This window comes from Octodon degus, unplaced genomic scaffold (assembly GCF_000260255.1).
Source record: "Octodon degus isolate 3935 unplaced genomic scaffold, OctDeg1.0 scaffold00021, whole genome shotgun sequence".
NCBI lineage: Eukaryota > Metazoa > Chordata > Mammalia > Rodentia > Octodontidae > Octodon > Octodon degus.
This window is the reverse complement of record NW_004524597.1, coordinates 12,133,308-12,158,158: the sequence shown is the minus strand read 5'-3', so window position 1 is coordinate 12,158,158 and position 24,851 is coordinate 12,133,308. Positions and strand designations below refer to the sequence as shown.

At 42.9% G+C, this 24,851-nt stretch overlaps 1 protein-coding gene across 1 annotated transcript in view; it reads right to left on the bottom strand.

The window, feature by feature from the left end:
• Positions 1–4,335: 4,335 nt before the first annotated feature.
• The window catches only part of Mapk1 (mitogen-activated protein kinase 1), a 108,962-nt gene continuing 88,446 nt past the window's right edge, over positions 4,336–24,851 (bottom strand). The window contains exons 7-9 of the mRNA XM_004627958.3: positions 16,578–16,687; positions 15,806–15,931; positions 4,336–8,200 (exon numbers count right to left, since the gene is read on the bottom strand). Coding sequence (XP_004628015.1) covers positions 15,815–15,931; positions 16,578–16,687 — 227 coding nt within the window. The 3' untranslated portion in view covers positions 4,336–8,200; positions 15,806–15,814. The remainder of the gene's footprint in view (positions 8,201–15,805; positions 15,932–16,577; positions 16,688–24,851) is intronic.

The window sequence follows — 24,851 nt, the reverse complement described above, 5'->3', positions numbered from 1 at the left end:
GCTTGTTCCAAGTAGGTGCTTTAGACCACTGAGTCATCTCTCCAGCCCAGCTTAGCTTGTTCTAAGTAGGTGCTTTAGACCACTGAGCCATCTCACCAGCCCCTCCAAGGTTTCTATCATTGTTTTTTTCTCCTCTGTGACATAACCGTTACACCATTTGATGGGAGGTAGATAGGCGGGGTGCCAGTCAACCTAGAGATTTCATTTCATGAAAGGGCACTGGTGATAAAAATGTGAAAGAATGAAAAATATAACTTTGTGTAGCAAAGACTTTAAAAACCAACTTAAAGAATGAAACACTTTGAAGAAATCAACATTATTTTTTCTTTCTTGAGGTGCTACCTGCTCTATTTCCATGAGGAATCATACCTCAGACCAAGTCCTAAATCCCACCCGAATCCCAAGTCCTAGAATACTGCATAATAAACCCTCTTGGTGCTGAGGTCCTCACCGGCCCACTCCCACTTGTGGAAGTTATCATCTTTTCTCTTTCAAACAAATTACTTAAAAAAAAAAATCACAGGGGCCGGGGAGATGGCTCAGTGGAATAAGTGCTTCCCTAGCAAGCACAAGGGTCTGAGTTCAATCCCTGGTTCCGCAAAAAAAAAAAAAAAAAAATCACCAATCCTGCTCCTACTTTTGGGTGTCCTGCTCAATTCTATGTTTAGGACATCAACACAGTAACTTGTGGACAACTCACATGTCCTTGAATCATCTATCTGTAGCAAACCCTTCTCTGGGGCTGCGTTCTGGGCTAGAAAGGCGTGGCCCTGGTCCAGGGACTCTGGGCTGACACAGCCCAGCCCTAGCTCCCACTGCCTATTTGCTACCACTCAGATGTGTCACTGGCCCAACAGGCAGCTCCCACCCCCCACAGGAGACAAGTGATTTGCTACCTTCTGGTCTTACTGTACAAAGGGCCGTTGGCTCGTTTCTTTTGGCCAAGAAATTGAAAATCAATCCTCAACTTCCATTCAACCAAGTGTTTCCCTCATCTATATTCTTAGATGGGGCCGCAAGTGATCCTTCTTCTTTGGCCTCAAGGGCTGACTACAACTACATACCGTGGCGCATGGCATGCCCCTGCCGACTCAATTCTGACACTTCTTTCCCAAGTCTGTGTATCTGTCACATGACTGCTCTGCCACTGCTAGGCCTCCTTCCTTGGCCCACCCAGCACATCACAATGCACTTCCACACTGCTGACGGTACAAGTCCTGTCAGGTTCTAGTCCTGAGAGTTGTAGTTTTTAATTTTTTGTATTTAATAGTTAACTTAGCTGAATGCTTAGGGCCTGCAGGATCGCCAGCCTGGTAGGCGAGGGCAGGCCCCCTTATTTCATTTGCTGCAACACTCACTGCCTGGCAAGCTTAACCTCCTGGCTATTGTATGTTGCCTGCCTCTGGGCTCATGTGTGGATGCATAATGCTATTATTTATACAAGAAATTCTGCGTCATGTGTGGTAGTACACACCTGTAATGCCAGCACTTGGGAGGCTAAGGCAAGAGGATCATTGCAAATGCAAGACCAGCCTGGGCTACAAAGTGAACTTAAGGCCAGCCTAAACTGCATAGTGAGACTGTCTCAAAAAGACCAAAAACCAAACAAAAAACCTTTGGGGACAGGAAGTGAAGAAATGCAAAATGGAATGGAAAACAAGAGAATTTAGCTAGGGATTACAATTACAGTCGTCGTGCATCAAAGAAGGCTCCTGCCTATTTGCTGATCTGTGACCACAGCACTGAGGTGGCTAGAGCTCATGTGAGGAAGCTGATGGGCATCCAGGGTCTTTCTGAATGGCTGTTCTTTAGATGACTCACCTCACATTCCTGTTACAATCACCAAGAATTTAAATGCACATTTCACGAGATAACTACAATGCTATGGACACAGGTCTTGCTCTTCATATGAATGAAAACTCCCCTTTCCCTAGGTTCCTTCACTTTTAGGGATTTTTCTGAAGGCAGAGATGATACTTGACGCAGCCCAGAGGCTGGCTTTGCAGGTCTGCAGCAGAAATTCAGTGGTGTTCAATTGATCTGCAAGCAGATCAATAAATTGGGATGAAATCCAGTTGTTTTTTCCATTGGGTACACTGCAACTGAAACTGACTGGGAGCTCTTTCCCTCCCTTCTACACTGTTACCCTCTCATCGTTATCCACGAGGGAAACATGCCTCATGTATTCAGGGTTCTGCATAGCTCTATCGTAATGACTTTCTGCTCCCCAGACTCCATTCTGGCTGTTTCAAGACACTCTACCTTCAAAGAAATCAGGTTGTGGTGGGAATTCTCACTACTATCTCTTCACTGTCCACTTGGGGTCCACAGACGGTGTCCACAGTGTGGTCTCTGACCACCCACTGCTGTCCCTTTCATCTCTTCAGTCTTATGGCTGTTTTGTCCCCTTGGACTTCTGCTTCACCCATGACATGCAGGACCTGAGAACTGTTTCCTAGCTGTCACCACAGGCCCCTAGTACCAGGCAGTTGTTTCTACTTCTCATGGAGGACCTTCTTTATCCTCAGCAGTGAGCTTGTTCCTTGTTTCATCTAAAAGATATATTATAGGGCATGACTTCTCTGGATTTCCTTTCTACCTAGAACATGACTACATGACTTTCCTTTTAGCCATTCTTGGCACCACTGGGCCACCACTCAATGAGCCCCAGTGTCAATCCCGTTCCCACCCTTCCACTTGGCCCATCACCCCTTGCATGTGCTCTGCCTCTCTGCTGGTTTCTTGCTCTTAGACTCACTGAGACACGCCAGCCAGTCCTTCCTCCCCAGAAAAACATCTTTTTACTGCTTCTCTCTGGATCTCCCCAAGCCCTTTTATTCCTGCCCCCTAGTACTTGCTTGGTAACCCTGATAGTCTGGCTTTATTCTTTCACCTTTCGATGCCCTGGAGTATGTTCTGGTCAGCACTGAATACATGGTTCTGATGAAATAGAGCAGACAGCCTGGATGCTGGTCTACTGTCAGCCAGAATGGCTGTGCCATGGAGGGAAGGTGGCCACCACTGGTAAACCGGGGAAAAGTGATTATCAGACTTCTTCACCAAACAAGGAAGATGACTGTGATTGCTTTCTATAGAGTTTCAACAAGGAACCTTTCAGGGAAAAGGCAAATGTGATGGGCCCACAGGGTTTCAAATGCCTTATCACAAATTTCCAGTTTGGTGGTACACACCCGTAATCCCATCTGTCAGGGTGGCTGAAGCAAGAAGATCATAAGCCAGAGGCTGGCATGTGTAATTTGGCAAGACAATGTTTAAAATAAAATTTAAAAAGGGGGAGTGGTGCTGGGATACAGTCAGTGGAAGAGTGTTTGCACAGCACACATCCGCTTCTAAATTCAATCCCCAGTACTGTCAAACCAAACCAAACCAAAACCATTTATAGCCTTCCTCAACTCATTTCCCTGAATAAAGTTTCGGACAGGTTTCCGTCTTTCTGATGAACACAAAGCAGTTTCTTTAGTAGGCAGACATTTAGTGACACCTTCTAACAATATTTAAAGAACCAAAACGCATTTGGGAAAACTTGCTATTTACTGAGTACTTGCTTTGAGGTTCTATGCTAACCTTTTGGGGGAAAAAAAAAAAAAATATTTGGTGGAATTGGGGATTGAACTCAGGCCCTTGCGCTTACCAGGGAAGCGCTTATTCTACTGAGCCATTTCCCCGGCCCCTGAAATAGATTTTTTATCATCTTTACAACACATAAATCAAATTGGTTTCACTTTATAGCTGACAAGAGTGAAGCAAGCAGAAGTAGAACAAGTAGCCCAAAAGTAGTTGTCATTGTAAGCAAACAGGGAGGGTATGAACTCAATGTCAGTGGCCCATAGCCTGTGTTCATCCTGTAATATCACAGCAAAAACATTTCCCAATATCTTTGTCTTGAAATAGGTCCCTGTATAATGCCCAAAATTAACAAGAACCAAATGTCCAAGACTGAGTAATATGGTCATGGCTTCTAGGGCTGGAAAAAGGGTTGCTGATGACGTCTACCCTACTACCTTGGTTGCTGAAGTCCAGTGGGACTATAGAGAAGACACAGAATGCCTTAATTCCCCTTGTATGCCCAAAGTCTGAAGAACCACCTGGAAAACCCCCATGGATTCCAGAGCACTGGCTTATAATCCTATCACCACCATAGCAAAATCAAAAGAGGAAGACACACTTATTTGGGAAACATTGTAATAAAGGAATAGACGATTTCATACTTTCACATGTAAAATTGCAATTAAACTATACATGCACAGTACTATGTTATTTTGGTAATACAGGGACATGATTTAATGATTCTAAGGATTTTTTTTGTAGTTTTTCTTTTTTTTTTTTTTTACAAGTCAGGTGCCATAAACATTCAAATAATCCATCTTTTAAAAAGTACGTTTACAACATCAAAAGAATTAAGATGAAATATAAACCTTTCTACTTACAATTTTTATACAGATTAACCAAATCACAAATACCACAAATAAATGTTAAAGTGTAACAATATAATGAATAAACATTCAGATTCTTAATAAAATCTTCCTTTAACATTTTTTAAAACTTACCATTATACTAAATAATCTATGCAGAGTTTTGGGGTACACAATACCAAGAAGGCACCAACAGTACAAAGCAGATACAAAGCAGTTTCAGAACTTTCTGGAGTGCTCTACACGGATAAACGGCACAAAAAAGGCAACACGCTTTAGGCGAACCTGGTGCAGCCCTAGCCACTTCATTTTGAATTCCCAGTTGGTTGCTGCTGTTCTAGCCTGTCGAGTTGGACAAGGAGAGAAGCCACACCATACTCCACTTTTACATGCTGCTCACCTGTGCTACAGGAATATCAGGTTTCAGAACACCAGCACAATTTTAAAGCGCAAGTGCTTTAAAATGTACAAGCAAAAGGATTGCTCAGATTTTCAAAACCACTACATTTACAAAAATATTTCCCTCAAACTTGGGATTGCTCCAAAACATGATTTACAAATATAAAAGTATTATGGAAGGACCCAAAGCATGTGTGCATGTATTTGTGTACTGACATACTGTTACTATACTATATAAAAGTTACCAATTTAAAAACTGTATTAACATAAGCAAATAAAGATAAAACAGTCTCCTCTGAATGATTTGAAAATTGTGTGGCATGCGGTGTGGGTAGACCACCTTTGTAACTCCTTCTCAAGGACAGCTCTACATGTAGCTCCCCGAAACTGATGGCTATCACACCCACTGCCTGCACCCAAGAGCAGCAGGAATGCATGTGAGATGAGCATGAACACACCATGCACAGTGCACTGCGTGCAGAACGCGATGTTCTTCTACCCAGACACCACAGTGGTCTGTGTGTCGCAGTCAGACGACCTTGCAAAGGTCAGACGACCTTTGAAGACCTGCAACAAGGCAGAGTCCTCACAATGTATCTGCCTGCATCTATGTCACTGGCTTGCTGGGTATCAGTTTCAAACCAATGAAAGGACTGGAATGTTTCAATAGGAATTTTTTGCTTGTATTTTAGACACCAAAAAAAGCCATCTGTCTGAAAACTCATCAGAGAATATTAATAATGGAGGTGTTGGTATCATCAACATGAATTGATATGCCTGATCTGTATATCTAGAAATGTAAGAGGCAACATATAATGAGTCTATTACACATATTAACTAGTTTTCACAGATATGTTGGTTAAAACAATTTTCTGACCCGTTAAATTATGTGACATGATATTAATGACAGCATGTGGCTAGAGTGATTATAGAATGCAGTGAGTGGTTTCATGCCACTCTGACTGTACAGTGCCAACAAAGGGGATGGCAAAGAGCTTGTAGCCCCCAGATATTAGTAACTATGGTTTTCTATTTAGAAGAGGACTGCAAATTAACCTCATAGTAATATTAACATTCCATTTAAAAAAATACAAAGAAATAATAATAAAACTGTCAATGCTCTTTTTAAAACAAAAACTTATTAGTCAATGTATCAAATAACAGTCAATCTCTATATCCTGTCAATGCTGGGTGGACCTTCACATGGCAGCTCTGAGTGCAGAAATGATAACCACGTATTTTAGGGCAAGAATTAAGATTTGATTCTGATTTCTGAGGATGAGTCAGTATCCTTCTTTAGCCACGGGAGACGACAGCATCAGCACCCTGGGCTGGGTGGCATGTGCCATGTGATGCTGGGCAGTCCCTCCCAGCACTTGGCTGTGCCCAGCAGCAGCTGTGGGGTACACAGCCAGGTCCTCCTTAGAGGGAACCAGAGATTCCAACCTGAGATGTTTGGGTTTTGTCATCAGGGTTTAACAGACTATTTGAACAAAGGACCATGCCAAAATTACCTGCTGTGCAGAGGAGAAAAAGAACCTTTTTAGGCCATTAAACTGAAGTGTGGGGCAGTGCCTGGGATGTGAACAGAGGCCCATTAGCATTTCTGACTGAAGTACAAACTGAATCTGACTGTCTACTCAGACACGGTGATCCAGAGGAAATCAACACTGAATCTTAACATGAATGTGAAGATAAAGATGTACATTTATTTTCATGAATTACAAGTGCAGTGCTGTTCATATTAGCAGGCAGTCTTATATAACCCATTCTCCATTGCTGTCAAAAAACAAACAAGTAAAAGGACAGCTGAGAAATGAAAAGCTAAAAATTGATTTTCTTTTTCCCCTAAATGATCTGCTGGATAGCATTTTCCGTGGAACACAACTCAGAGGTAACAACAGATTTTTCGTTTCAATCATAGGCATGTGGCACTTGGACAGTCATCTCTGCACAGAAAGCTGTAACAGTCATGCGAGGGTACAGTAATTATTGAACAAGGCAAATTTCTCACCACAGAGAGCAGTGGGGGAAGTCAGGAGGCACCGCACTGGGACAGAACACCGAGTCAACTCCACAGTACACAGTGGCAGGAACAAGTACTTAAAGAGATCAGGAAAATATGGAGAGCTCTGAACATGACTTAGTGCTAGCTTTTTCTGATGTTCTTATCTTAACTCAGCAGTTCAGAAATATCTGAGTACTTAACAATAGAACAGTGCTTCATGTCATGAGCTCATGAAGGCTGTATTATAAATTGTTATATCGTAGGTTGAAAAATTAACTTGAGATGCTGACATGCTGTAAAAGGAAAAAAAAAAGGATTGTATACTTTCTCATTTAAAGACGCAGTGTTCCTCTCTGCTAAATTCTCAGGCATTGAACGTGGTTACTAAAATAAAAACACCATGTGAAGCAGCTCAGGGCATACGTGCACCAGGCATGTGGCATTCCACCTGGGACTTCTGGGTCAGTGTGCTCATTCCTTCTCTAGCAACTTTTCCCAGCTCAGTGCTTTAACCTTAGTGAATCTGTCACCAAATGCTGAGCACAACTGCCACTCTATCTCTTTTTGTGCAGGTCTTGCAAACACTAAGTACTATATGTAATGTATTTTGGCAAGTGTACTTTTATAAATAAATGATAAAAGTAACCACAGTAAATCTGCAGAATGACATTTCTGAGTGCAGTACGTCTTTTTTTGTTTAGAAAAACGATTGACTTTTATAAGATCTGGGCAAACAGTACATACCTTAAATATGTTAGTGGCTAGCATGATATGAGAAAAGACATGAGTGCTTCCAAAGGTTCCCAAGGCGGAAACACTTGTTGCAGACTGCAACGTCATCCAAAATATCTCCACAAGCTCCTGCTCTGGGGAGACAGTTACAGGCAACAGAGGAAGTGCAAATTCAGGGCTGTCATTGACTTAAAGTGCCCTAGGTAGGACTTTCCTATCATAAAGTAAGATGTCAGTGATTGCAGCCAGTCTGGAAAGACTCTTGCTCTGCTGAGGCTGCCTGGGTTAGCAGGGCATCACATAGGATTCAGGAGAGGGAGGAACCACTGCATCTTTCAAACCAGAAAGTGGTAAGTGACTAAAGCAACAGTAAGCAGTAGGTGCACTGAAAGTACATACTGCCGCAGGTCACCAGTAGGTGACACACACAGGGGTGCCAGGAGGAAGTCTCTGGACTGAAGGAATTCTCTGAAAGCATAAAAGCCACAACTACCAGAAACCGCCCCTCCGAACGGCTCAAAGGAGTCAAAGTGGATAAGCCAACACAGGCTGGAGACAGGAGCAGGGGTCAAGAACTGGGAAGAAGAACATCGATGTCTGAGCACGTCCAGTCCTCTGAGCCCATGTCCTGTAAAAATACAAACAGATAAACCTAAGAGTTAGGACTGAGCCATGTTAAAATAAAACATTAGCCGCAGCTTACAAAATGGAAAAGTGAAAAAACAATGAATCACAGTAAAAGGTCATTGTCAACATTATGAGACAGGAAAATTCACACGAAGGAGAACTACTCTTGCCAAAGAGGTCACTTTACTTGCATACACCTGGGTATGTGAACAGTATCAGTCCTGACAGGACTGGGGCTCTGCCCTTACTTCACAGTTACCAAGAAGCTGTTTGCAAAACACCATACAGATGCATGCATGCGCACACACAGCTAGGGTTGCTTCTGCACTCCTCCAATGCTATCACTTTAGCAGCAGAATTAAGAGTTTAAGGGGGTTTGTAAAAGAATGTGGGATGGGTGTAGTGGTGCACGCCTGTAATCCCAGCACTTAGAGGCTGAAGGAGGAGGATTGTTGAGTTAAAAGACTAGCCCACGCAGCTCCTCTGTGGGGGGAAAAAAGAATCTTTTTTTTTTTTTTGGGTGGGACAGAACTTGGGACCCCAACACATGCTAGGCAAACACTCAACCACTGAGCTACATCTTGAGAACATGTTGCTTGTTCTTACTAAGTGTTTTTCTGTCTGGATGACAACACATCAAGTTTTCAGGCTGTACGTTTTTTTTTTTTTTTTGGAACTGGGAATTAAACTCAGGCCCTTGCACTTGCCAGGCAAGAGCTTATTCTACTGAACCATCTCCCTGGCAACACATCAAGTTTTCAATGCACAGGCAGTGTAACATGGGCTGTTAGGAATGCTTAAGCTTTCTCTGAGAGCAAAACCAATTTCTGGTGGGCAGTGAGGGTGATGGACTGGGATTCTGAGAAGGTTAAGAGCTGGCTCCCAAGTATGGAAGTAGCATAGGATTACCCAGGTCAAGGTAGCTGATGGCTACCTTCCCAGGAGTCTTCACATGTGGTCTAGTTACTCTTGGAAAAGCCTCCTTGATTCTCCAGGGGTTTCTATAAGCACCTACAAGAGGCCCACCAGAAGCACTGTTTCAGGAAAGCACAAGTAGTACAGTTCCCCTCTGATGTCCAGGCCAGTCTTTTTTTTTTTTTGGCGGATCCAGGGATTGAACTCAGGCCCTTGAGCTTGCCAGGGAAGCACTCCACTGAGCCATCTCCCTGGCCCTCCAGGACAGTCTTGACTTTCCTGTTTTCCTTCCTTGGCCTCCTGAGTAAGTAGAAGTGTGTGCTACTGCCTCAGCAGTAATGTTTATTTATTTATTTTTTTCTTCCCGGAACCAGGGATTGAACTCAGGCCCTTGTGCTTGCCAGGGAAGCGCTTATTCCACTGAGCCATCTCCCCAGCCCCAGTAATGTCTATTTTTACTTGAAGAAACTATATTCCGAACTAGAAGTGGGTCTTACTTAGCCTTAGCATCTTGAGGGTTCATTAAACCTCAGGTTGCTAGAGGTGAATATAAATGGGCCACAGCTGGACAACCACTGCCCCAAAGTATTCAGTGAATTTTAACACAGTAGCTTTGTTAAGTATCTGTTTGTTCTATACTCTCCTTGAGAAATGAAGACATTGACACAAATCATGTTCCATGTCCTGTGGTTTGTTAAGGAAGCCTGGTTTAGACAGCTGATGCAGGGACAAAATTTTCAAAAGCCAACAAATCAGACTCTTCTTTTTAGAGATTCTCACTGTCCTGAGATGCTTCCCAGTATAAAATTCTATCACTTAAATATTTCATAAAGTGCTTTAGGGCTATGACTTTTACCTGGAACTCAACAGTTAGAGCAAGAAGGATGGGTGTCATGGCCCAACTATGGATTGGAGAAGAGGCTAATGGGGAAGTAGCCCAGACTCCTTAGAGGTACGTGTCAGGAAGCTGCAGCTAAACCTACTGGTTGGCAGAAATTAAAACTGCCCTAAAATGCTTCTGTCTTCTGGGAAACCAAAGGGAGAGAAGGCTAATGGCCCAAATGATCCAATTTTCCTGAGAAAATTCACAAAATAGGCAGATAAGGAAGAAAGACGAACACTTACATCTACCTGCACAGCCTCCTGTCTTGGGGACTAGTGAGATGGGGACAGGTAACAATGCGGGTTAACACAGAGATTGACCGCTTTTATCTTTTAGTCATTGCAACTATTTTCCCAAGGAGAACATAATGAACTACTGTGACCCTTTAAGAACTCTCAGGCCATCATTAGGGACATCACTACTACATGGCCCCCCAGCAAACAGAGATCCCTCAGGGCCTCCTTTACCAAAGGGTCCCCAGTATGTCTTCCAGTCCTTTCCTACCGCAGCTAAGTGTTTGAGAATCACCTTTCTCTGATGTTTCTGTGTTGCATAGATTTGGAACTTCTGATCTCAGATCTGAAGGTTGGGACTTATGACCATTGATCTGTAATATTCTGTACAAGTTTTAAAACCTCTGAGAGCACCAGGCTGTTTGAGGAAGTGTGGAGGGATCACAAGAAAATGTCATTCTGGCCTAAAGTGCCTGGATCCTCTGTATAGCAGTGCACTGATGGACAGTCTCAGCAAAATGTTTATATACTCCATTCTAAGTGTGCTGATTTCAGAGAATGCTGTTGTGATCACCAAAATGAAATGTTTGTGAAAGAATATGGCTTGTAGTTCAATGAATATTCCCAGGCCCATCTTCACTAGATTCTTTTATTTTTTTGGTTTAGTTTAGTTTTTCTTTTTTTGGGGCAGAACTGAGGGTTGAACTCAGGCCCTTGTGCTTGCCAGGGAAGCACTTATTCCACTGAGCCATCTCCCTGGCCCATTTTTGTTTTTGAGAGAGGATCTCACTATGTAATTCAGACTGGCCTTGACCTGACGTTGTAGCATAGGCTGGCCTCAAATGTTCAGTGATCCTCTGGTCTCAAGCCTCCCAAGTGGTGGGATTACTGGCAGGTACCACCACAACCAACTTTTTTATAAGCTAGATGACTAAATTCTAAATCAGGCTAGGAAAAAAAAAAAAAAAAAAAGAAAATCAGGCTAGAAGAAATGCACCAAAAACATTAGATGGTTGATGGGTAGATGGAGGAACAGATGGACAGATAGATAGATAAGAAAACAAATACAGTAAAATGTTAATTATAGAATCTAGGTGGTAAAAATATGGGTTTAAAATTCTTTCAGCTTTTCAGAATAGTTCTAAATGATCACTGAAACATTAGGAAAAAAGCCACACTTTAGGTATGTACTAAACATCTGTTCTTTTTTTTTGCAAAACTGGGGATTGAACTCGGGCCCTTGCGCTTGCCCAGGAAGCGCTTATTCCACTGAGCCATCTCCCTAGCCCCAACATCTGTTCTTAATGCATACCCCAGGAACAAATGAGGACACAGAAGTGACTTCCTTGCCATACTTGGGTTCTCACAGTTAGGTGCATACCAATGGGGAATCCCTGTCTGTAATGTGGATTTCAGGAGACAGGCACTCTGCTCGTGGAGCCACAGAGGCACCCTGGCCTCTGTCCGGCTTGCCTCTGTACTGCCAAGCTGCTCTTCTCTCTAGTGATCTGGCCAGACCTCCCATGTGTCCCTGTTCATCCAGATTCCCTATAGCCTCACTGCCTCAGTCACCCAAGTCAGCAACAACTATCTATGAGTGAGGTAAGAGCTATGTCCCAGCTTGGTCCCTCTCTGGCCTCCTCCTACTCAGCTGTAGCCTGTGCTTACATACTGACTTCTGGTTCATCATTACTGCACAGTAAAAAGCTCCCAATCCACCAGATCAACTCAACATAACTGCTTTTACTCTTCAGGGTCTGTTGTACCTACATCTAACTCTACTATAAATTTTAATACTGTACATACTCCTTGTTATTTACCTGTTTTCCATGGTCAAGCTGCTAGACAACAAAGTCTGGATCTTACTCATCCTTTGTTTCCCTCCTATCTGGCACCAGGAAGTGCTCAACACTGACTGAATTGATGGGAAAAACTGATCATCATGTTAACCCCAGATGTCCTTCCACACTACAGGCCAGAGCTGTATAGCTTTTCCTCTGCTAGACTGGGTGCTCGTTGGAGGCCATGCACAGGTGTTGGAAAACAGTTTGCTAAGAATGCCTTACTGGAGGGGGCAAACAGGAGACTGAAGACAAGTCATAGAGATAATTTTGAAAAAGGGGCCAGGGGGCTCCTGCCTTTAGTGAACAAAGCCCTGAGCCTTTGTCTCACCTCACTTTCATTCACTTAGAAACAGGAGCAAGCAATTAGCACAAGATTCATCTACCTCCTATTATCAATAGTATGTGATGTCCAGGCAAACAAACACATCTCTGCTGTATTCACTCTTCCCTGGAACTGGCACTGTGCTAGCACACTGGCTCATTTGTCAAAGGGACAGCTTATTGTTCCTTCATGTCTGCAGGGAAGATCAATGAGGCTTTAATACTCATCATGTGACCTCCTACAACCTCGGCCTGCCCATCTTGCTTAGCTCTTCTATCTGATGTATCACCTAGTCTACACTAAGCAGTCCACATGTCTTAAACTAATTCAAAGATGATGAGGGCAAGGTGAAGACTACTGACCAGCTCAAAAACATGACTTGTGAAAGGAACTGTCAAAGAAGAAAGGCAACAAAAGCTGCTCAGCCTAACCTTTTGGCTAGGGGATGGCAAACTTGCTCTTTAAAATGTCAAGAGCAAATGTCTTCAGCCTTGCAGGCCATTTGAGTCTCTGCCATGACTACCTTATCTGTTGTCACAGAAAAAAATAAACCACAGGCAAGCCGGGAGTAGATAACAATGTATAATAGGCAGCAGACTGATCAGAGCTAGTCAATCTGTCCTGGCAGCAACTCAGACTTACAGTGCCACCACACAACTGCCCTATTAACAGGAAATCAACTCCTTTTCTTGGGAAACAATGATCCCTGACATCCACATTTCCTAGTAAGCTCAAGAACACCACCACCACCACCACCACCACCACCACCACCACCACCACCACCACCACCACCACCACCCCATGCCAAGGGGGAGAGGCTACTGGGAAAGGGAAACAAGCTACACCATGAGCATCACCTAGAAGAGCTAGGGAAGAAGCTCCACAAGGACTGGCTTTATAGCAGTGAGTGATCTTGAAAATCACTGTATATGGCAAATGCAAGAGACTGTTATATTTGCATGACTGACAGGATGAATGAACCTAACTGGTCAAATTGCTCCTCAGTGCCTTGTTTACATCTGGCCTGTCTACCTCATGCCAGGCTTGTAGCCCCCACCACTAAGAACAAGGAATCAGGGACAAGAAGATGTAACTCAGGAATAGATGAGGCAGCTGGGCGTGGTGGCTCACACCTGTAAGCAAGCACTTCCTCAGTGCTTCACTTTGGTTTGAGAATTTGTCTTTGAGGGTGTATGCAGTGTCAACAGTGCTGGCCACCCTTCCCTTTGATAGATTTGGAAATTTCAGTCCTTCTACCTTTAGTTTTTCCTCCATTCTTTTGAATTCACAGTTTCTCATTACCACAGCCTCAGTACATACCGCCATCCCTTTGTTGTAGAAAAACATTGTTTTCCACTGAATCTTCCACCCAGACTTCCCTCATTCTAACTCCATGTGCTTTGATGTGAAACTTCTGAAAGCAACCCTTTCCTTCTCCACACATTACCTGCGTCTATTCCTTCCCAATTTCCCCGCAACTTGGCATCAGGCTCTCTGCTTTGAGGATGTGAAGGCCATGTCTTTTTTTTGGTCTTTTTGAGACAGGGTCTTGCTGTGGCAGGGTGGCCTTGAGCTCACTTTGTAGCCCAGGCTGGTTTGTTTTTTTTTTTTAATTTTTTTTTAAATTTTATTTATTTATGTGTGTGTGTGTGTGTGTGTGTGTGTGGCCAGCTCAGTCCACCAGGGGGCGGGCTGGCTGGCATGTGGTGCTGGGGGATTGAACCGTGGTCCCTGGGCTTTGCTAAGCTTGTTTTAAGTAGGTGCTTTAGACCACTGAGCCATCTCACCAGCCCCCCCAGGCTGGTTTTGAACTCACAACAATCCTCCTGCTTCTTGCCTCCAGCTGCAATTATAGGCATAAGCACCATGCCAGCTGCCATGGCTATTCTTGAGTTACATCTCCTTGTCCCTGGTTTTTTTTTCTTAGTGCTGGGGGCTACAAGCCTGGCAACTCTGACTGTGGGGAGTGCTCAGAGATCAGTCTGCTACTTTGAGCCTAGAGCTGCCCTTCTCAAGCCAGTTCCTCTTCTTGGAAAGCAGCAAACCTAATGTCTCCACTTCCTAGCAAGTATGAGAGCACTATTACATCCACTTCATATTATGAATCTCCTAAAAGAGAAAGTGCAGGTGTGGAAATCTGTCTTCTTGACACACCCATGCATCTTGCTTCCTTGACTTTTTTCTACACAGTCTTATGATTATTTCTCTTACCCTGTCTTCCTGTTCCTCAACTTAACTCTATTAATGTTTCTTTGTTCTGACTAGTGATCATGTGTACCTAAGTTAAGGCACTGAGTTATGTTCTTAACTCAGAGAAAAGGCTTAGTGGGTTGGGGTATAGCTCAGTGACAGTGCTTGCCTAGCATGCGTAACACTTCAGTACAAGCCTCAGCACAGGCTGTGAAGTAGAGGACACTTCTAGGGCTCCAAAATTATACATCACAATTTATTTGTGTGTGTGTGTGTGTGTGTGTGTGTGTGTGTGTGTGTCCCCAGCTCAGCCCACCAGGGGGCGGGGCTGGCTGGCATGTGGTGCTGAGGGATTGAACCGCGGTCCCTGTGCTTTGTTTAGCTTAGCCTGTTCTAAGTAGGTGCTTTAGACCACTGAGCCATCTCACCAGCCCCACATCACAATTTCTTAACATTAAAAATGCAGTAAATAAGTAGTAAGACTTTCAGGAATTAAGACCTCAGTTTCATTGTCTCTTGTAAGTTTACTTTCACACACAAAGAAAATCAGCATTACTGTCTCCTCCCTAAACAATGAATCTCACTGTACATAGTATTCTAAATCCTGACAAATTAATTTCACATCAATCTCATGTTCTTGTAAACATAGGTCCATATAAACTGCCAGAGATTAAAGTATTCCAAGTATATGTTTTGAACAGTGGTGAAAAACAAACAGTAATTTCTCCATTTTTAAAAAATATTTTTATTTATTTTATTTTTGTTATTTATTTTTTTGCAGTACCAGGGATCGAACTTGGGACCTTGTGCTTGCCAGGCAGGAGCTTATGCCACTAGGCTATATCCCTGGCCCCTATATTTTTACTCTTTTTGATACAGGGTCTCACTATGCAGTTCAGACTTGTAGAAATCCTCCTGTCCCAGCCTCCCCAGTGCTGGGATTACAGGCGTGAGCCACCATGCCCAGTTTCAGGGCTCCTGCAGGGTGCCTGGGGGCAGAGCCAGCAGGGCTTTCAGTATCAGGGATTGAACTCGGCATCTTATGCTTACCAGGCAGGCACTGAGATTGTTGAGCTATCTCCCCAGCCCCAATTTCTCCAGCTTTAAATAATGAAGCAATCAGTACAAAATCTATATTCAACCAAAGAGGGATACATTAAATCCTTTTTCTTTCTTATGACATTTAAGTTAATTGTATGGCTAAAAAAGCTCTGGGTACCTGACAAATTTAAGATCTGTATCCTGGCTGGAATCTAGCAGTCTCTTCAAAAATGAGTTCTTTGAGCTTTTCCTTAGGCAAGTCATCCAATTCCATGTCAAACTTGAATGGTGCTTCAGCAATGGGCTTTAAGAGAAAATAAAACATTAATAGTCAAAAGTTGTTATGGTTAAGGCATAACTTTACTGATTCACAAAATAAGTGACTTATAGTTTGGGATTTATACAACAGGATTGATATCACATAAAACTTCAGTGCTGTAGGCCTGGGGTTATAGCTCAGTGGTAAAGAGCATGTGCTTAGTAGTATATGTGAAGTTCTGGGTTTGACCTCGGCACCATACACTCCCTGGATCTCAGTGCTGATAAGTATGAATGCACTTGTGCCCACACTCCTGAAAGCACCCTTCTCTAAACAATATAACAGGCTGGGCATGTAGCTCAGTCCTAAGAGTATTTGCCTAGCATGTGTAAGGCTATGGGTTTTCACTCTAGCACTAGGGGGAGGGAGAACAATCCCCTTGCCCTCTACATGCTCCACATTGATATAGCAGTTTCTCTTTATGCATTCTTCTGGTCTCCACCTGCTGTAGGAAGCCTGAGGAGCAGGGATATCAAAGTATACCCACAATGCTTGTCTGCAAAGCAGAAGAGGTGAGTGTGTTTGGAGGACCAGATATGCCACCATATACCTTTCAGGAAAATCTACAACACAGGATATGGCTAGGCCCATTCCTATGTTTAAGGAACTGGCCAGCAGCATAAGCTCTTACCTCATCACTTGGGTCATAATACTGCTCCAGATATGGGTGGGCCAGAGCTTGTTCAACCTCAATCCTCCTGTGAGGGTTGAATGTCAACATTTTGTCCAGTAAGTCCAGAGCTACAAAGAAACAGGTTTTCAGTATAAAAAGCAGAGGCAACAGTCCCCAGTGTTTTACATTTCCTGTTTAACAACCCACAAAAAAGGAGCAAAGCATTACTGTGAGGTGAGAAGCTAGCAGACTAAGCACCAACTGTATGCCTGTCTCTCCAGCCTGCGTGAACACAGGTGCTGACCACCTGACAGATGTCATTCCCAATGCTCAGAAAGGAACAACATTATTGTTGTGGAGAAGAGGTGGCTAACGGGGGTTCTTTACAAAACACTGAGGTAGATGCAGGAGGATTCCAAGTTCAACTCCCCACTGGGCAACTTAGTAAGACACTGTCTCAAAAATAGAAAAAGGGAAGGCAGGCAATATAGCCTAATGCAAAGGCCTTAGGTTCACCATTTCCATTTATTTATATTCAGCCCAGTGGTTTTCAATTGAGTAGCAGGTCCTTCCTTCAAATTAAATCCTATCAGGGAGTCTTAAGATAGGGAAAAGAAAAAAAGGAACTACCCTATCCCCTTCAGTCCTAGCTCACAGACTCTCAGGTACCCTGCAAATTCTAAGGCCTAGATCTAACAACCTGCTGCAAATCTGAAAAGCTAACAGCCAATAAAAATATTTTAGAGAATATATGGATATCTCCTTCATGAAGCCTCTTTTTATGGTGGTATTGGGAATTGAACCCAGGGACTCATACATGCTAGGTTAGCACTGTACTGCTGAACAACAACTCCCAGGAAAGCCCATTTTCTTAAAATGATGTATTTTACTTTAGTTTAGACAGACTCCCACTATACATAGTTCAGGTTGGCACTGAGCTTATATGTAGTCCTCGATAGCCTCACACTTACAGCGATCCTCCTGCCTTAGTCTACTCAGCGCTGGTATTACAGGTGTGTCCCATCACATCCAGCCTAAAGTGATTTAGTAGGTAGGTTATTTGCAGATGACAACCTTACCTATCTACAAATTAGCATGTGCTATTAAATCCTCTTAAAATGTAAAAACAAAAAGTAATAATCAAAATATATTGGGTATGATTTAATATTAATGATTGACTTGAATCAGTTCTAGCTTATTTTCGAGAAAAAAAATTTAATCACTTACTTATTTTAAAATGTTTAACCACTGACGGCAGAACAGTAAACCTTCTGAAGTAATTGCCTTTGTGCTAGGTGGCAGGTACCTTGTTGCTGAAGGGTGTGCATGCACATGTGTTTATGCTTGTGTGTGCATGTGTGTGTTCTCAGCCTGGGTCCCATGTTTTCCACTGGGCCATCTCCCCGGTAATGGAATAAGTGTTTTTTTTTTTTTTTTTTTTTTTGCTCTGAATGCCCTCAGGCATGGTTTGTCTGGCTGGAGTGTTGTGGGAGTCGAACTACAGCAACCTGAGGCTCACAGCAGCCACTTAAAGAACTGAGCTATGGCCAGGCCCCCTGGGTCCCATGTTTTGACATCCTTTATTGCATGATATTAAAGGGACAACCCCTGATCTTTTAAGACAAGACGAAATAATAAAAGCAGCAAGCCACATGCTGGATATATGAGAAATCACAGATAACAGCACATTTTTCATACCCAGTATGCATACATTGTTTCTTTTTAAAGTCTGCAATATATTTCAAAAAAATTTGTGCTTCCATTTATAATCTTTTTGTGGAAGCAGCCACTTAAAGAACTGAGCTAGGGCTGGGCCCCGTTATAATCTTTTTGATACATAACCCTAACTATACCTTAGAAAATTATGGAATAAATGACACTTTGTTTTGTAGGCTAAACAACTTTTTGGAGCAGAGAAAGTTCTCCCAACAGGTTTGGTCTTTATGGAAGCAGAGTGTGGTCAGTAGAGGTGTTCAGGCCATCAGCTGTACACAGGTTGTACAAATGGTGAGGTTTTGGAGGAGGAGATCCTTTAAGTAGTTATGGTCAAGTCACAAGCGATGATCAAGAATTCAGACACCTCCAGTTCAAATCCTACTTGCCAGGCCTGGGATGTAGCTCAGTGCTACAGTGTATGCCCAGCATATGTAAGACCCTGATTTCAACCTCAAGTACCACCAAAAACAACAAGCAAACATAAACAAACAAAAATAAATCCTAGTTGCTCCAAATACTTTGGCGGGTGTGTTGGCAATGGCTTAAGATGTAATGTCAGCTTTAAATTGTCTACAACACAGGTAATAAAACTGACCTTCCTGGTCCTGATCACTTCACCACAAAGAGCTCATGGATATTTTTCTAATGATTTCTTTTTTGAGAAACAATTAAATCATTTGGTCTTTTGCCCAGTCAGGCACTGTCAGTACAAAGAAAAGCCTAGGAAGTCAGCTAACTTGCTCTCTTGCTTGCTTTCTCTTTGGTACTGACTACTGGGGCCTAGCATTGTGCCACTGAGCTGTATCCCCAGGGCCAACAGCATTATTTCTAAGCAACTGTGTGGACACATCTTCCCCACTCATACTTACATTAAGCAGGAAAGCACTTAATGACAATTATTACTCAGCTTCAGCATTTCTAAAACAGATCTGTTAGCTCCTTCCAGTTAAATTCTACACCCTTAAACTTACAGGCAAAAATTTCAAAGGAAAATGTCTTCTTCCCCCCCCTACTTGAAAAATAACTAGATTTCAGCCGCCTTTAACTGCAAGTGCTATTTCTGCATTATTCATAGCTACCAAAAAAGAAAGAGAGAAATGGGAAGTAGCTGACAGGTGCTGATCCCACAGTTAGTGTGCCCAGCCCCCTCCTCCCACGCCACGCCAAGACCCACGGGTACCACTTGGATAGCATGAATCATGGCAGCCTGTGTACTTATTTGGATACAGTTTATTTCCCTGAAAAGACTGGTCTCTGAGGCTGAAATTACATCTGACAATGGTCCCTGGCCCTTTTAGTACTCATTTTCTTTTAACTGTGAAGGATACATAATGTGTGGCCCATCTCCCTTCCATCTTCAAGATCGTTTCCCTTCTGGTCCTAGCACAGCATCTCTTTTGGCCCATCTTGCCTACTCAGTAGAATTCTGACCCTGAAACAGTGCTGTACCCTTCACTTTTATCTTCTATTTGAGTGTCTGGGTAGTATCAGAGAAAATGGCCTAACTATACAAACTGCTGTGACAACAGTACTCCTTTAATTTTCTCAGAACCCTTCTGTAACTCTCGATGATTGATTTTAAAAAGTAGCTTATTCAGCTCACAGCTCAATTGTACAAGCACCTTCTCTGAGAACAACCACCTCATTCCATAAGCAGCAGAAATGCTCTAGATATACTTCTCATTTTATCACACAGAATGTCACACGGACATGTATTGAGGATGGGATTTAACAAAGTACATATTCTTTATTGCTTCATCAAGGATATCCTTTGGTGTAACTGGCATTTTTTTTTTTTTTTTTTTTTTAAGCTTTTAAGAACTGGCAATGTGGTGCTGTGGCCTTGCCCTAGGCCAAGGTGCTTCAGTCTTACTCATCACTGTCTCTGTATCATGAGTGCAGATGGCAGCATAGAGAATAGTATAAAGATGCTTTAGTAGTATTGTTAATAGTTTTAACTCACAGATACTCTGAAAAGATCCTGGGGACCTCAGAGGCCTAAGCAGCACAATACTGAGAGCAGCTGTGCTATGAGAACATCAAGATTTTCCATTTCATCAAGGCCTTCAACAACTCCAAAACAGCCCTGTTTTGCCTCCCCCTCCACTCTAATATCTACCTGCTTCACATGGCTTCAATTATGTACCATTCCTACCAACTAACTATTCACAAAAGATCTTACTGAAGGTGCCACTGTGGAAACATTTCCAGAAGTGATCTTCCTGAACTATCCTCTCATTTAGCTTTACTCATATCCTAACTGACACTGCTGAAAAAGAGACAACTCTCTATTCAAAGTCAATCATCCTCAATGTGTGGCCAGCTCTACAAGCTCTTCTGATGTTGACCAGTTATATCCACCTTCACTTTCTATTCTAAGATTCTTACTCCCACCGTCTGAACTACTCATGTGGTAACCAATAACCCTCACTGGAAAACTTACCTACATTTTTCAGTCTGTATCTTGCTAGAGTTTGTTATATGGATATTACCATGTACTCCATCCCCAACCCCTTTGTGGTACTGAGATTGAACCCTACACCTTTGAACTCAAGTTACTGCTACAGATCTTTAAAATTTTTAACATTTTTTTAGGCGTGCTACCACACCCAGTCTCAATCACCATCTCAGCACGCCCTGGTGGCAGACCTGGCACAGCACTCTAGGGATCGAACCCCAGTCCTGGTACCTGCCTAAGCAGGCCACTTTAGTCCACTGTGCTATCTGGCCGGCCCTAAAAATTTTAACATTTTTGAAACAGGGTCTTGGTAATTTGACCAGGCTGGGCTCAAACATTTGATCCTTCTGCCTCAGCCTCCCAAAGTGCTAAGATTACAGACATTCCATTTAACAACCAATTTATAGCCCTGAGATTAGGTCTTTAAATGTGCAAAGACCTGGGTTTAATCCTCAGTACCGCATGCCATGCTGCGTGCACCAGTCCGGCCACTGAGACTGTGCATATAATCCCAGCGCTGGAGAGGCTGAAAACAAGAGAATCACTACGAGTCTGAGCCACATAGCAAAACCCTGTACCAAATACATAAAAAACAAAAAATATGTGTATTATAATATTCAGAATAAAGAAATGGTAAAAGGAAAGTTCAACTTGATAAATGTGCTTTTATCTGCATAACTTACATGTAGCAATGTATACTAGAACATGGAATTACAGTAGCATACAGTGCAATGAGAAAAAATTATGGTGCTATATAAACAAGGTGTACTGTATAAACACAAGACATTAAGGCTATATATAAGAGGTATAGAACTATACCAAAAGCGAAAGGGATTGTAAGTCTTAAGTCGTGGGTCCTAAATTCCAAATAGCATGCCTTGATCAAAACTTGGAGCAGTTATTGAACAGTTGTGTAGTTAAATGAAGAATATCTATATAAGCACGTACTAGCTCTCTCTTTTTTAATGTATTTGGTACAAGGTCTTACTACATTGCTCAGACTAATAGTGATCCTCCTGTTTTCAGCCTCCCCAACACTGGGATTACAGGCGTGTGCCAACAAGCCCGGTCTCTAAATCCTATCAAACTACAAAACTTTTTTTTTTTTTTTTTTGGTATGAAGCCTGAACTCAGGACCTTGTGCCTGCCAGAAAGTGCTATTAGCTCACTTTCTTAAAGCCCTATCTTACACTTCTTGAAATCCTATGATACTGGTTCTCTTTTCTGTCCACTCTATAGTTTTCAAGGATTTCTAATCCTATCTCACTGCTCACTGAAGGTTCATATTCTTTAGCTTCTTCCAGTCCCATTTCTCTCAGTGGTGGTGAACCTATGGCACATGTGCTGCTGTGGGTTATTTGTATTACTAAAAGCTCTAAAAGGTTCACCATCACTGCTCTATCTCCTCTACCTCTTGTATGACTTCAAAGGTCATGAATTAAAGTAACTCTCAAAGCAGAGGTATAGTGGCACACACTTGTAATCCTAAGCATTTGAGAGTATAAAGCAGGAAGATCACAAGTTTGAGTTCAGAATTTTGATATGAACTGCCTTTTATACATACATATCTGCAATATATATATGACAAAGCTCTTTACCTTTCTTCATAATGGTAATCTGTTAGTTTTGCCTGCCAGTGTCAACTCTCCCCTAAGTATACAAACTGTGTTTGCTTGAGAACTCCCCATTACTTCCTGGGTGAGCTATGGGAATGGTGACACTGGTTGGGCCATGTTCATCATGTGGTTTCCCCCTTTGCCTCAATGACTCACACAGAGGCAAAGGTAGCTCCATTCATCTGGACTGAAATCATTAGGAAACAGATTAGTGTGGAACTGAAGCTGTTGAGGGCTTTTTACTCTTACGGAAAAAAAAAAAAAAAAAAAAAAGACATTGAAAATAAAAACATAGAAGGTGAAACAGCACTAACTAGACTTTAGTCAATGGGGCTGTGCTCATGAATCCAGATTCTACTGGACTTTTCAGTTATGAGAGCCAATGGGCGCCAGCGGGTCCTACTGGTTCCAGTCCAGGTGCAGCGTGGGTGAGACCCTCTTCAACCCCCTTGGGACGCCCCCCACCACTCTGCCTGCCCAGTAGGAATTTCTGCCGTGTTCCACGAACCCCCAGATCCAGTCCTAGCCCAGGCCCGGTGAGTGTGTGGGAGAGCTTCCGGATACCCTGTGCAGGCGTGACCTACTGATCCCAGCTCAGGCGCAGCATGGGTGACACCCTCTTTCACCCTATTGGGATGCCCCCCATTACTCTGTAGTACCCCCGCACCCTGCCCACAGAGTAGGAATTTCTGTCGCTTTCCGGGAACCCCTAGATCCAGTCCTAGTCCAGGCCCAGTAAGTGTGTGGGAGAGCTGCCTTTCCCCCCGCACCCTTTCCACCTTGTCCCCTTCAGACTCAGCTCAGGCCTGGCATACAGGCCTGGGGTGAAACCCTGTAGCTGCAATCCCTGCAGAGAGTGTAGGGGACAGAACCACCCAGCTAGTCCAGGAGCAGAACATCTTGCCATAGGGGCACAACAGGTTCACCCCCAAGGGTAGCAGCAGGAAGGAGCTGAGCACAGTAGCCAGACTCAAGCCAGGCACAGCTGGATAAATCCAAACTTTGTAGATCTGCACCTGAACTTCAGTAGGTGCTGATGTTATAACTGCAACCAAGATCTACAACAAAGGTCAGAAGACAGTGCTACACAAATGACAAGAAGGAGCAAAATGCAATCTCAGAATCCAAGCCCACCCATAACAAGTGCAGAGAACACTAACACAGAACAAATTGGGAATCACACAGCTGAAAGCAATGAATCAACGGCTTCTGAAATAAAGAGAGCGAATGAAGTTCTGCTTCAGGCCTAAGTCATATAGTAACAGGTTCTTGCTATGTGGAATAGAAAAGGCCTCAAGTAGCTCAGTGGTAACCACTGCTAATCTTTTAACATATTTTGCTGAATATTTTTCTATGCATTTTCTTTTACACTGTTGAAGTCATACAGAATGTAACAAATACTGTACTATTTTCCCTCAGTCAGTATTGCTTATTTTCCCATGCTATCAAAACTTCTTAAAAATCACCTCCAATGACTTTATAGCATTCTTTTAAGTAGGTAGATACACAACTTACAATTATTTGTTGAACAATTGGCATTTAGGTCATTTTTTCCCTTTCCTTCCCTTTCCAATTTTCTTTCTTTCTTTTTTTTTTTTTTTGGTACTGAGGAATGAATTTAGGACCTTGGGCTTGCCAGCCAGGTACCATTTAGGTAATTTCTAAAGCCAAATGTGATTTAAATTTAACATACCCACATGAACTGCTATCCCTCAAACTGTTCCTCTATTTCCCCTCATCTCAGTTATTTCCTGCAATTGTGTGTTTTTATTCTTTGCTATTTATCCATTTAGGTCTTAGACTTGTCTTCAGTCTTGAGGCATGGAAATATAAATTTTGAGTCCAACACTGGTAATGAGCAATTTACTAAAAACCCTTTTATTTACCCTATCAGGTGGGAACTGAATTTGTGTCATGCCTGAGATGAACTCAAGGAAACAGAAGCTAAATAACTTGTCCAAATTGAGGATTCCAAGTGGTAGATTCCCTTGTTTGAACTCAGGAGACCAATTTTAGAGTACCATGGCAAAAGCACTGTCGTGTGTTCCCTTCTAAATTAGCACAGGAGGGGCCGGCCAAATAGCTCAGCAGATTAAAGCACCTGCAAGCAGGCACAGGGGCCAGGGGTATGATCCCTGATCCCCAAGACTGCCATGCCAGCCCCAGCCCCGGGGCACGCTGAGACAGCAATTGAGAATGGGCATGTTGGCGTGCGCCTGTAATCCCAGCTCTTGGGAGGCTATAAACAGGCAAATCACTATGAGTCCGATCTAGTAGTGACACCCTGAACACCCTTCCCTAAAATACCAATAAATAAATAAATAAGCAAGCAAGCACAGGAATCCTTTAACTGTTTCCATGTTAAATATTTTAGATCTATCGTCATACTTCATCAGTATAATCTTTCTTTTTTTTTTTTTTAAATTTTATTTATGTGTGTGTGTGGCCAGCTCAGCCCACCAGGGGGCGGGGCTGGCTGGCATGTGGTGCTGGGGGATTGAA